Raw genomic sequence first — 14732 nt, 5'->3', positions numbered from 1 at the left:
CCTTTGCAAATACACATACCTACAGATTTTTAAGGTCACTTAAGACAGAACCAAACTTTTGCTCTGTTATTTCCTCTGTATTGTCACAAGAAAACTCGCTTAACCACTGTAATTAACCACTTCATACAGTCACTACAGAGACAGTGCAATGAAGATGAGCTAACGAACGTGATCCTTAAAAACTGAACAATGAAGACTGATTCTCCACAAGGCCAGTTTTTCAAACATATTTAAAATTTTTAAGTATTTGTATGGATACATTTCAATCCAGTTGGCATGGGATCTCTTACACACCTGTTTGAGGATTCTGGCTATAGAACCTTGATCCATTTTGCTGGTGACTGCATCTTTCCTCAGTCTTGCAGCTACAGTTCCAAGATAGTCAAGTGATGCAACTCTCAATGCCATTTCTGTAGATTTGTTACTGAACTGATGAACCTAAGTAAAACAGAATAAACTGTTAAAACCAAATATTTATTTATGCAATTGAGATTCTTTTCACAAAACATTGCTTGACCTTATTAAAAATTCCACCTTTCATGTTGCATAAAATAATGTAATTTCCTATTACATCACAGATATACTATTTACTTTACATTAATGTTTCTCCCTTTACTCTCTCTTCCCCCCAAGTGTGCCTGTTAGTTTTTTAAAATACATATTTTCATAAAAACTGCACAAACCGTACAGAAGATACCATTTGCAATAGCACAGAACTTAAGCACCATAACGTAACTTCCTCATCATTCACACAAGTACAAAGAAAGCTACATTTTACCAGGAACAGGATGATAAAATATTTTTCCAAGAAACAGCTCAAATTACTGTGTTAATTATATTGTAATACTGAAGAACAAATCTCAAAAACATGTCAACAAAAATATTCACATTCTGTAAAATGTAAGTAAATGCTATTAATAGTAAAAAACCAAACCACTTAATTGTTTTCAGGTTCTGCACTAAAGGAATGTTCCAGAGAAGATACTTAACATGAATAATTACAGCTATTAGTCTGACTTTACTCCAAATGAATATCTACAGTTATTTGATGCTATACAATGGCATTTTTTCAGGTTGAAAATGTCATGGAATAGCCGAAGTGGACTTCCACGACAAACCATATGCAGATGATCCTTAAAAGGCTCCATATCAATGACCCTGTAACCCAAATCTCATTATCTACATATTACATAATAGTGATACATGTCAGAAAATCCTTAAATGCTGCATGTGTCAACAAACAGAAAGCATTTCTGTAGTAATTCAGTTGAAATAAACAGGTCTCATTATAAAAATAACTAAATAAATAAGATTGTTAAAAACAAGAATCCCTTACCAATAGCCTTCCTAATAAGCTAAGTAGCAACTCTGCAGCTGGCCATTCTGGCTTATTGACTGTGGAAAGAAGATCTTGAATGAAGTTCTCAAACAGTGGCCTGTAATCTTCTTCCCCTTGTTTACTGCCACATCTGTTTAAAAGAAAATGCATTTTGTAAGCTAATTTAAGAGCCATTTAAGCTTTCTTCTGACATAAACAGAAGCGACTGTATGTTTAATCAGAAAAAACATTTTATGCAAGTCTAAAAATGTATCTGAAATATTAGCAGAAAAATTGTTTTGTTAATTTATGGAGAAATAATTTAACAGTTGCACGGCAAATAAAGCAGCTAATCCATGATAGCAGAACGTTGTTCTTAAATTTTTATTTATTTAAGTCTGCATTAACATGGATTGATAAAGTAAGTAAAATTCTAAAGCTCAAGCTGGAGTGAGGTATTTAGGAGGTGTTGTGTCTATATTCCTTAAGCTTGGTCTGATTTATCTGACAGTGATAAGACGTCTCAGTATTATGCTCCACAAAGGTTAAAATCACAATGTAAAAAACAACCAACCAACCAACCACAACAACAAAACCCCTCCAAAGCCCCCCCACTATACCCGATAGCGTTTCATTTTTATATGGCATTCATATAACTTTAAGGATACCAGAAGTATGGAGAAAAATTGCCAGATGACTATTAAATAGCCAAGAGTAAAAATTAACACAATAAAAACTTCAGGACTTATTTTTAGAAATCCTTTGGTTATTCAGGTATACGATATTTTTTTCCTCTGTTGAGCTATTGACATTCCTAAGCTAAATTGAAGTAATTTTTAGATTTTTTTAATGTCTTGGTTGTTCTTATGACTGAATAAATATGGTTTCATTGCTTAAATATTTACTCAGCCTTCTCTTCCAGATTTCAGATGAGTAAGAGACCCTTAATAAAGGGATCTTAAGTGAACTATCAAACAGATTCTTAAATATATAAAGATCTCCCCACAGAATTTCTGTTTCATAAAATTTTTTGTCTGGATGAGTAGCTCTCTTAGGGATCTATAAAGCACATTGTTACAAATAACTTTATGAGTAGGTATTTAGCATTGTGAACTGGTTAGTTTTGTCTTAAGATATGACAGACTTTATTTGGAGTTGTTTTCATCAATATGCTAAAGAGTGCAACTGTACTTACTTCTTCAGGAAAATAGAAAGGAAGTTTTGTGCTGTTCTCATGGCTGTTTCATATGAGTTAGTAATAAGCACATCTTGATCCACCTAAAAATAACAAGATACATTTATCACAGGAATATGATTTCCAGATCAACATTTCTCATGCATCGAATAATTACAGCAGACATAAAATTATGTTTGATTATTAGAGCACCACAATACAATACTACAATACTACAATACTACTACAATACTGACAAACACACAAACTGATTCCTGCATTTAAAAAAAAAATGTATGGCATTTAAAAAAAATCTTACTTTTTTGTTTGATTCCTCCTCTGAATTAGAATCTTTTTCTGCTGATGGTAAGTGCACCACACACTGAATAAGCTGCAGAACTAGTGCTGTTACCATCTGAATATACATAGGCTCTCCATCAGTGTCACTACTGTTTAACCTGTGAATAAGACAGCATCAACACTAAAACTAAACAAAAAAGACAAGAGAAACCAAAAGTTTTGGTCCTATATAATACCTTTCTAAAATGATTACCACAGCTAGAAATCTGTGTTCCAAACAGTTATCTAGTCATTTGCTTCTCTCTTACGCAGTATAAGATTTGGTCTAACAAAAGCAGTGTTATTCTCAAGCAGAAGAGATGAACTGAAACAGACCACAGATGGGCTATCAGTACTTATGAAGCTCATAATGCCATGTCCATTTCCAATATAATACAAAAAAAATACACCAGACTGTTTCCTTAATAATTTATTAGTTATATATTATTAAATGTATGTGAAATGTGCAGGACTTTCAAACAAATAGTCACCATGACCTGGACTGACTCCTACAAGAGTTACACCTATGATAATCTGAGGTTGCATGACAGACTATGAACTTCCGCATGCAAATGTCTAAGTGTATCTTAAGTGTGTCTTAAATTTAGTAATACCAGTATGAATACACTCCATGTTTCTCCCCTTCCAAATTATATAACTTGAGCAACAGCGTGGTATTTACTACTGATAGATACATGAACACCACCTATTGCTACCCTTAACAATATGAAAAGGTGATAAACCCTGATGTCATTCTCCCCAAATTATCAAAATACCAAGGTTGCATAAAACAGATAGTAATTATCTTTATGAAGTTATATTTGACTACTTTTAGAGAGAAAAACTTTTAATATCAAATTTTGTGTAAGCTATACCCCTCATGACTGTAGCCAGTTAGAAAATGCCCTTTAGCTGACCAGAGTTATGGCTCTATAGATAAACAGTACAGTCATTGTTGCCTTGAGATAGTGACTTCCTTGTGATACCGCTCCTAATTCAAAAAGCGTATCCACCATTTATGCTCGTATTCTTACCACCTTCCTATTTGCTAGATCTCTCTGTGTCTATAACTAAAACAATAGAAAATAATAGGAACAAGCAGTCATGTTAATATTGGGGTCACTGAATTCAACTTTGAAGTTTCAGTATCTCTCTTTTCCTGGATATTTCCTGTTCATCCAATCTGGAATCTTAAAAAACAGTTAAACAGAGTAGTTCCTAAATGAAGCTTAATTCAAAGGGATATTAGATTGATTTCCTTCCTGGGAAGAGTGCTCTGTGTGTGGCCTCAAAGAAATTCAGCCAGAATTTTCCTATTAAGCTCCAGCAACAAAGAAATTATGTAACTCCATACAAACAGAACCAAAGAATTGAAAAAAAAAAAAAAAAAAAAAAAATCTCTGAACACACACTAACATTACACTCATTTACGTCCTTAGTGAGACAAATAATAAGATCTTTCAATTACTTTTGTAAGCAGGCACAAATATGATGGCATAAAAACCAGAGATTAGTACAAGACATTTGTCAGGCAGTTCTGCTCTCACTGTTTTGAAATATCAACCTCTAATAACAGGCAGCTTGTGGAGCTGCAGATGAGAAGTAGTTAATATTGAATCCTAAAATCCCACAACTACCTAACTGTAAATAATACCGTCTAGGAGTTATTATCTATCTCAGAAATTACCTGAAGTTTCTCAGACTCCTCTTGCTAGTTGGTAATCTCGCAAGGGAAGTGAAAATTTCTTCTAGTATTAACTGCCTATGTTTTTCATACCTGGAGAACACCTATTTAACGGTTACAGGATTGTTAGAAAATTATTTACTGTTACAAAAAATACCACTTGTTAAATATATTGTCAAAAATTATATACAGACCCAAACTTTGCATGACAAAAAAATTATAAGTAATGCATATCTTGTTTTTAATATATTACATTGTTTTTTCAAAGCAAGCATTTCTTTATAAAACACATAAAAACTTTTTCAAATAGAGATTTCTAAGCACCTTCAAATAACATAAATGTGTAATAGCTCTTAAAAATCCCTGTCAATGGTAGAGTACATTGTAGAGGAAAGTCAAATGGTGTAATACAAAGCTTTCAGACTCTAGTACAGAGCAAAACCCTGTGGTAACACGAATTACATGAACAAACATATGGTTGTAGAGCACATTTGAGAAACCTGTTTTACTTCATATCCTAAGCTTTAGTGTTTGCCTGACATGACATATTCTTTCAATTTACAGGGTTAGGACTGTAGAGTTTGCCCCCCCATTTTGTTCAGGCAGAATACTGGAGTATTTCATCCATATAAAGATATGGAACTCTCACTGGAACAAGCACATCTCTGTTACACTGCGTTTTTCCTGAAATAATACTTTATCTCACCTGTGAATTTTTCACATTGCTACTTCTTCTGAGAATAATTTATTCTATTACACAGAAGTATCCTACTTGTGCAACCCAAGTAGGAAAATAATTTATTACATAGACATATGCTATTTATGCAGAAACACAGGCTGGGTGGAGAATGGGTTGAGAGCAGCCCTGACAAGAAGGACTTGGGGGTGTTGGTTGTTGAGAAGCTAAACATGAGCCAGCAATGTGTGCTTGCAGCCCAGAAGGCCAATCGTATCTTGGGTTGCAACAAAAGCAGTGTGGCCAGCAGGCTGAAAGAGGTGATTCTACCTCTCTAATCTGCTCTGGTGAAACCCCACCTGCAGTACCACATCCAGCTCTGGAGCCCCAAACATAAGAAGGACATGGACATGTTGGAGCAAGTCCAAAGGAGGGTCACGAAGATGATCGGAGGGCTGGAACACCTCTCCTACGAAGACAGGCTGAGTTGGGGTTGTTCAGTCTGGAGAAGAGATGGCTCTAGAGAGACCTTATAGCAGCCTTCCAATACCTAAAGAGGCCTTACAAGAAAGCTGGAGAGGGACTTTTTACAAGGGCATGTAGTGACAGGACAAGGGGCAACGGCTTTAATCTGAAAGAGGGTAGATTTATATGAGATATAAAGAAGAAATTCTTCATCATGAGGGTGGTGAGCCTGGAACAGGCTGCCCAGAGAAGCTGTGGATGTCCCATCCCTGGAAGTGTTCAAGGCCAGGTTAGATGGGGCTTTGAGCAACCTGGTCTAGTGGAAGGTGTCCTTGCCCATGGCAGGGAGGTTGGAACTAGATGGTCTTTAAGATCCCAAACCATCCTGTGATTCTATGATTCTACTAGTTCTATATCTTATTCCATTTCATAAATTTAAGTCTTAACATAGCAAATAAGAAAAACCACATTGCTAAGACTTCTTAAGACAAGAAAGGACAGGTAAGAGGAAGGGGTTTGTGTTTACACTTTAAACAACATAATCAAAACTAAGAAGTTCCTTGCTTAAATAGAATATTTCTTCCTATAGAGTGCTCTGCAGACAAGGGCAGCCCAGGTAGATGTAATACGGTTCCTAGATTATGATATCAAACTATAAGATATGCAAGAATAACATTCATTCTAAACTTCAATTCTCTACCAGAGAGAAAACACACCCTATGTGAATGCCCTAATAACTCTCAGAAGTACAGGAGCATTAAACCACAAATTAAAAAGTACTTACTGCAGTCACTAATTTGATGGCACATAACTGTAGTTCACTGACATTTTCTACAAAGAAAGGTGTTATTCCCATAGACGATACCTATCAACGGAAAGAAATTATTGTAAGTGTATTTGACTAACAGATATGTAGGCAGCTTCACAAGGAGGTTATTCATTCAGCAGGTATTTAACAAGATGTATTACTTCACATTATTTGCAAATAAAGTTATTAAAGGATATTAGAGAACAAGTCTTACGAAGAGTACTTGAGGGAACTGGGGCTGTTTAGTCTGGAGAAAAGGAGGCTGAGGGGAGACCTTATCGCTGTCTACAACTACCTGAAAGGAGGTTGCAGCATGGAGGGTGTTGGTCTCTTCTCCCAAGTAGCAAGTGATAGGAGGAGAGGAAATGGCCTCAAGTTGCACCAGGGGAGGTTCAGATTAGATATTAGGAAAAACTTTACAGAAAGGTCTGTCAGGCATGGAAGGAGGCTGTCCAGGGAAGTGGTGGAGTCACCATTCCTTGAGTTATTTAAAAGATGTGTAGATGCAGTGCTTAGGGACAAGGTCTAGTGGTGGACTTGGCGGTGTTATATTAATGGTTGGACTTGATGATCTTAAAGGTCTTTTCCAAACTAAATGATTCTATGACACTATATTTGAATACAATCAGTTACAAGCAAAGCGATTAAAGATTTGAACATTGAATGCTCTCATCGTGCAGATTACCTACTATACAACAAATTAGTCACTGATGTTAATAATTCCAAAGTTTGTACTGACTTCATACTTCATGCCACTGAGACAATCATACTTTACATTCTTTCTTGGAAAAGAAAAACCAACATGCTCAGACAGAAATTCTTCTGATAAAACTTACCTGAAGAATAGTTGTATCAGTAAGAAGCTGTATCTCCAGCAACTCTGACAAGCTGTTGACAATGTCACAAACTTTGTTATACAACATCACTATAACTCTTTGTTTGTGGGTGGAACACTTGGCACGTTTTGCTTTGGAACTTAAAAGACCACCTAAAAAATAAAGAATATCTTCATTAATATTTCCAGTGTTTCAAATCAAATATTAGAAAGACCATCTTCTTCAAAAAGTGTCCTCAGAACAACTGCATGCCTACAGCTTTGTAAAAGCAGATGCTCACAGAAGATAAACTACTTAGTAGCATCTGCTGGAAAGCAAGAATTCCACATATTAATTTTTCATAATTGCTCTAATTCTGGATCCAAGATTTCTAAAAAGGTTCTTGAAGTTGGATACCCACATCTAAATGCAAAAATTTCAGTTTTCACAGAAATAAATAATTATATACACAGAAATTATAACTATAAAATGATGTATTCCTACATATACTAACTATACCATCCAGAGGGACCTGGGCCCATGAGAACTTCCCGCTGTTCAACAAAGCCAAGTGCAAGGTCCTGCACCTGGGTCGGGGCAGCCCCCAGTATCAATCCAGGCTAGGTGATGAAGGGATTGAGAGTAGCCCTGTGGAGAAGGACTTTGGGGTACTGCTGGATGAAAGATTGGACATGAGCAGCAATGTGCGCTTGCAGCCTAGAAGGCCAATCATATTTTGGACTGCATCAAAAGGAGCGTGTCCAGCAGGTCAAGGGAGGTGATTCTGCCCCTCCGCTTTGCTCTGGTGAGACCCCACCAGGAGTCCTGTGTCCAGCTCTGGAGCCCTCAGTACAGGAAAGACATGGACCTGCTGGAGAGGGGCCAGAGGAGCCAGAAAAATGATGAGAGGGCTGGAACAGCTCTGCTGTGAGGACAGGCTGAGAGAGTTGGGGCTGTTCAGCCTGGAGAAGAGAAGGCTCTGGGGAGACCTTATTGCAGCCCTTCAGCCACTAAAAGTGGCCTATAAGAAAGACTGGGACAGACTTTTTGGCAGGGCCTGTTATGACAGGACATGGGGTGATGGTTTTAAACTAAAGGAGGGCAGATTTGGGTTAGAGATTAGGAAGAAATTTTTTACAATGATGGTAAACTACAGGACCATGCTGCCCAGAGAGGTGGTAGATGCCCCATCCCTGGAGGCATTCAAAACCAGGCTGGACGGGCCTCTGAGTAACCTGATCTGGTTGAAGATGTCCCTGGTCATTGCATGGGGGTTGGAATACATGACTTTTGGAGGTCCGTTCCAACCCAAACTATTCTATGACACAGAAGCTGAAATTCAGACAGACTTCTAAATACGTTAGTCTAAATACTTCGGTTACTTTGACATTATTGCAATAAATCAAGAGTTTATATGACTAAGTTATTCAGAGGACACATTTAATTCATTGTGTTTTTATGCTACATTTCATTAACCTCAAACTAACATAAAGCATTAATTGAGGATGCTCTATGTAATATGGAAGAACTACAGTATAAGGTTGCATACAAAAATCTTATTCCAGAAAGTCAAATCACTTGCATCATCATACAATGGATGATGTTTTGATTTTTTTTAATGTGGAAAGATTATTTAAAAAATTTCTTAGCATACTAACCACCATGAGGATCCACTCTATACACAGGATCATACTGAGGATAGAGAGTGTTCTGCAAATGAAATTTCGTGTATTGAATCACTCTTTCTATTACGTCCTCAATATATACAGCTTTAGGCATATTTGGTGATGTCATAATATTGATAGCAGTAAGACAAGCATCAGCAGATTTTGTCACTCTCTCCATAATAAGATCTCTCCATAATCTCTCCTCATCTTCAGTGTCATTGTTCTGTAACAGGCAAGAAAAACATGATAGTGTGAGCAAGAAGTCAAATTTTTATCCTTACCAAGTAAAAGATAATAACATTACCTTAATACACTTACATGCACTAAGGTATAAAATATTGTATTCCCCTTTTGATACAAAAGTAGTTGAGTTTGTTTTAGAAATCAACTAATGTTTATTTTACTAGTAACCTATTTGTAATACGTCTCCCCAAGTTACAAGTGTACAAAGTCTCACTGTATTCTGCTAGAATACGAAGAAGCTTTCTGTGTACCACTGGGAAGCACTATGAGGGAAGATCGCCACATACTCTACTCAAGATTGATGTACTTAAGCAAAATCTGAACTCATTCATCTAGTGTTTTCTTCAGTGGCCTATGCACACTAGTTGCTGCTTTGATCAGTCTAATTTTTGCCACTAGAGGGAATTCTTACACAAAAACACTGTTACAAGTCACACAAAACTCAAAAGTATACAACTTTATGTGCTTCATAGACCGACCCATCTACTGTGAATGGATTTGGACATATTTGATAAGATACGTTTTGTTTAGATTTAGCACAGGGCACACAATCTCTGTATTTCTGTGTTTGTACGAGTTACAAAAACGTACATGAGGTTAATTATGACCACCAAGCACTACTGAAATATTGTACTAAAATTATTTATAGCAAAACCAGGTACCATTTTTAATAGTTTCTCTATTACACGTATAGTCTACAGAGAAAAAGAATCCTGTGTTTATGACACGATAGTTCAACACTATTGGCTTTCATTCTAAAAATAAGGGGTTGATAAAACCACCTCAACTTTTTCCCTTTGGGTTAAGTGAATCTAAAGCAATGTTACAGCGTGTTATAGATATGACATATATATGTACTTGTAAAATCAAGAGAAATCTGCAAATTGGGAGATCCCTGCAAATTTCTTGCATAGAATAGCTTTAGGTCATTTCTTCTTTTCAAAAATAAGGCTTAAAAAATCCCAAAGGAGTTTTAAATATTTTTTTCTCATTAATTGTGGAAATAAAAAGAATATGCAAGTGCACTCTGCCTCTGAAAAATATATTGATATGGAGGCAGGATATCTTCACTGCACTGTAAATGAAGTAAGCTTACTCCCTAGCAGAGGCTTTCTTTGGCGTAATGATTTGAATAATTTCTAAAAGGTTTTAAGAAAAATCAAACTTGTTTGGCTAAAGACTGCTTCCTTTTTAAACGAGCTTTGTCTCCGAATTGCAATCATTGTGTAATTCCACTAGCTGCTTATTAATCTTGAGTTTTATTACAAAATGCTAAAATAAAAACATCACTTTAAAAGCATTAGCATAAAGACTTAATCACAGTGAACTAGAGCAGGTAAACCAGCAACTTACTTATTTTTCATATTGCTAAACACATTCAGAACCATATACTGAAACTTTGAAAACCCTACGAACTATCTAAAGTATTTAGGTACAAATTGTGTATCTCTGATTTTCATTTCCAAGTTCAAATTCTTCCTGTCCAATATAATTAGTCCCTATTTCTGCAGACCAAGGCTTTTTTTTCCCCATAAAAATCAAGAACCCTGTTCTTGCTAGAACTGTTTTGACTAGAAAGTGTAGAAACAAATAAATACATGAAATGTGAAATATCACACATCAACCTCATAAAAACTCCAAAAGCCCAAGTAGCTTCAGGTACATAAGGAAAAAACACTCTAAAATCTTAAACTTCCCATTGATTTTGTTTATGTTGATAACATTCATTTTGCAGTATAAGAACAGACTTAAAGCACTTCCTCCTGTCTTAATGCTCAAGAGAAGAATAAGCTCTGCATGAAAGCTGTAGTACTTCTTTCATTGTTTCATGGACATATAGCAAAGTAGCAAAGAAATGTCCAATGGTGCAAATTACACCAGTTACCATGAATATTCAGGATGAAACCGTAACATTTAAATTTAAAACAAAAGAAAACTCAGTTACTCACAATACACCTGCTAGTTATCAGTACTATAGCAAAACTTGTTTAGTATTGAAAAAAAAATCTATCAACTGAATTTTACTTCAAATCTTAAAATTCAGCAACCACATACGTATCAGAAATTCCTTTCACAAACATACACAGTATTTGAAACTATTGCTAAATAGGACTCAAGTGAATAAGACTCTATTCTACACAATGATATGAAATTATGTAATTTGAAACTCACATGGTTAAGTAACGTAGAAAGTTTTGATCCATCTTGAATATTCTTCTCCAATATATTCAGGACTTTTACTGTTTTATCTGCTGAGATCTAAAACAAGAAAAGAAACGCATCAAACACTGTAGGAACATAGAGGCTTCCAAAGTGCTGAAAACAAATGTCCATGGATAGAGGACAGAACTCATTACATAATCTGAAACAGTTAAATTGTAAGCAATTTGAGATACAGATTGGATCTTGACTTCTCTGGTTTCTGACACCACATGATTGAGAACACATTATATAACTAAACTAGGTGAAATATATCCTGAAACTGCAATCAAACTGCGTTTTCCACCTGCAGATACATAGAAATAGATTTAAAATTGCATATCTGTCATTAATCTTGTTTAGTTATACACTTTTGCTTCTAGAAACATAAATTCTAACTGACCACATAGAGCTTTATTAGGAGAAAATCCAAATTCCACGAACAAGCAGAAATAAAATACCCTGTACTTGAGTCCTAATAAAAAGGAAATGTATTCTTAATATTAGTGTTAACTTTAAAGAACTAGCCAAACTCACTCACTGATTTTCTACAGAATTATGATTAAATAATTTATAGAATATGCTAAGCTCAAGGAGAGCCAGTTTCACTCATCCAGATACTTTTGACACTCAGCTTTAGAAGCAACAAAGTTCTGATTTTTATATATACATACATGTATGTATGTATGTATGTGCGACAAACAGGCAACAGAGATTAAGGGTGAGAACTATCAGGAAAGAGAAACACTCAGGCTGACAACATGTCACAAGGGAAGTTAGGGAGATTGAAGAAAAGTCCAGGAAGAATATCTGCATTTCGGATGAAAGGAAAACCTTCAGAGTGACTTTCATAATAACTGGCTTCACAGATGCTCCATAAACATAGTATGCAGTCATGAGTAGGCAGAGTACAAGTTTTACGTAAGACTGCCTGTGCTGGTTTGACTGAAAAGGAGTTAATTTTCTTCATGCAGTTAGAAACCTCTCTTTTTCATAGCTAGCACAGTCTCTATTTGGACTTAGTTTGAGAACAAGAGATAACACCCCAGCACAGAGTTAATGTTTTTAATTGCTCTGGTCTGAAAGCCAAGGACATTCTGAGTGCTCTGCCCACAGGTGTGAGGCATTGAGGAACGGGGGCATGGATGGGGCAGAGCTTGACTGACATGCAGACTGATCAATAAGAGTATTCCATCCCATTAGTGTCATGCTTCGTATTTAAGGACAGTCGGGATCTTCTGGTCTCACTCTCTCTCTGGCTCTTTGCTCTCAGAGACCTATTCGGGGGTATTCTGTTCGGGATGTTTAGTTCAGCCTTTTGCCATTTTGCAGAGGCCTCTGGGCCTTTCTGCCTATTTTCCTTTTTCCTCTCTTTGGCATCTGCTGTTCAGGGCCAGTTGCTGTTTCCTGCAACTGGCTTCTCGGTGTGGACCGAGTTCGTGAGGAATTGCATTGAGTATCTTTTATTTTATATTCTATTTCTATTTTATATATATATATTTACTACTAGTGTATATTAGCATTTTGTTATTTTATTAAACTGTGTTTATCTCAATCCAAGTTTCTCCCTTCCCTTCCGATTCTCTCCCCTGTTTGGGGAGTTAGGAGGGGGGTGAGTGAGCAGCTATCATGGTTGTATTGCTAGCTCAGGTTAAACTACAACACTGCCCAAAGCCAAGAGTTCCAGGAAGATAAAGAAAGCAAGAACATTTTTTCTTGAAGTGTGACACCAACAGTTCACACCAACAAAATGTTCCCTTGAACTGAAGTCAGGAAGAGTATGGCAAAAGAACCACAGTATGTAGTCTACAGAAAATGAATCTTATTATCACCTGCGGTGTTAAATCTTCTAAGTTTGAAAGGCCTTTTTGGAGAGATGGAGGAAGCAGGCAATTCAGTGTGATGCTGGCTGGACATCATACATTTACATAGCACTGATGGCGTATATATGAAAAGGTGGATTTGTCTACTTTGCCAGCAGGTTCTGATTTACTGTGTTTGCTCACCACCAGCTGTAAGGAGCAAACACTATGGGTTGAGGTGCTTTGGTCAAAGTAGATCAATTATTTTAGATTTTATTGCTCAGGTATGGGTATTACATATTGATAAACAGTCAGCATCGACACAGAGAAAGACCATTCAACAAAGATGTCTCAGCCTCAGAGACAGTAACAGTTAAGACGTGTAACTTTTTAAGCACTTCAGCTAAGTCAACAGAAGCACAACTGTTTGCAGTATCTGTCAGATGCAAACCTGAGGAGGGTGGAACGCTATTACAGAAGGCATAAGTTTTTGTATGTTTATCAAAATTTTATGTTCAAAAAGAGTTAAAGACTACAGAGATGTACCTTGTCCATAATGCCCATTGCCTTGATTTTTGCAGATTCACTACCCAACTCACTAAGCTGATGTTTTCCCAGTAGCAATTCCTGTGGAATCTCATCATCATCGCCTTAAAAAAAAATAAAATTAATAATCATATTTCTAATTAGACTTCAAGGAAATCAGTATTCTACAGCCAATATGAAAAGCTAACTGAAGAAAAAGAACTCATTTTCCAAATAGCTAGCATCTGATACTTCCATCTAAAGAAGACTGATGATGACAACTTTCGGTTGTGTTGAAACTATTACTACCTGTTAAATATGACTGGTTTTGAAGTATCATTTAACAGTCTAATATGAGGCATCCATTTCTGAAAGTCATAAACCAAAAGTTTTTAATATAGCAAAACTCATTTATTGCAGCTCTTGTGCCATCACCTTTGTTTCAGTAAAACAAATCTTAAATGTCTGTAGTCCTAATTCTAAATTTCCAATCTAGGGAAGGGCAATAGATCAAAACCAGATATGAAATCAAGTACTTTGGGATACACTGTCTTAATTGTATTTATCCTTATAAAAAATAGTGATGTTACCAGACACAGAAATAACTAATGACTTCACTTTCAAGTTGAAGGTTGTAAAAACTATTCCTTTAAAAACTGTAGTGATTTGTTTATTATGCTCCTCTCCTTGTTCTAATCCTGGGACAAAGATGGTAGGAAGAAATTAACGAACACTCCCTTGCCCAATTCAATAGAAAGTCACCGTGGTCAACCTGAACTAATTCCTCAGACACTTATGCTAAGCTGGCTGAATTTCCACTGAAATGGATAAGGAGCACATAGTGATTCAGTGCCTCACCCACAAATAGATAAAGACTCTGCTGCTTGAATTGAATAATCAAGCTATTGGGTCAAAGGCCACAACAGATGCAAAATCATGTGTTTCAGACATTACTACAGACATTACCATCTTATGCTAGTGTTGTTTACAAAGATGTTTGACGGAAGGTAACACCCT

At 36.2% G+C, this 14732-nt stretch overlaps 1 protein-coding gene across 5 annotated transcripts in view; it reads right to left on the bottom strand.

Annotated features, from left to right (window-relative positions):
* Nucleotides 1-14732, bottom strand: part of NIPBL (NIPBL cohesin loading factor) — a 155830-nt gene that overhangs the window by 25940 nt on the left and 115158 nt on the right. For all 5 annotated transcript variants that reach the window (XM_065657827.1, XM_065657826.1, XM_065657830.1 and 2 more), the window contains 10 exons: nt 13737-13840; nt 11362-11448; nt 8938-9169; nt 7301-7452; nt 6441-6521; nt 4519-4619; nt 2812-2950; nt 2514-2596; nt 1337-1469; nt 295-438 (listed from right to left, as the gene is read on the bottom strand). In XM_065657827.1, the coding sequence (XP_065513899.1) occupies nt 295-438; nt 1337-1469; nt 2514-2596; nt 2812-2950; nt 4519-4619; nt 6441-6521; nt 7301-7452; nt 8938-9169; nt 11362-11448; nt 13737-13840 (1256 nt within the window). The remainder of the gene's footprint in view (nt 1-294; nt 439-1336; nt 1470-2513; nt 2597-2811; nt 2951-4518; nt 4620-6440; nt 6522-7300; nt 7453-8937; nt 9170-11361; nt 11449-13736; nt 13841-14732) is intronic.

The sequence above is a fragment of the Caloenas nicobarica genome, chromosome Z, assembly GCF_036013445.1.
Source record: "Caloenas nicobarica isolate bCalNic1 chromosome Z, bCalNic1.hap1, whole genome shotgun sequence".
Lineage (NCBI taxonomy): Eukaryota > Metazoa > Chordata > Aves > Columbiformes > Columbidae > Caloenas > Caloenas nicobarica.
This window is presented reverse-complemented; position numbering and strand designations above follow the sequence as displayed.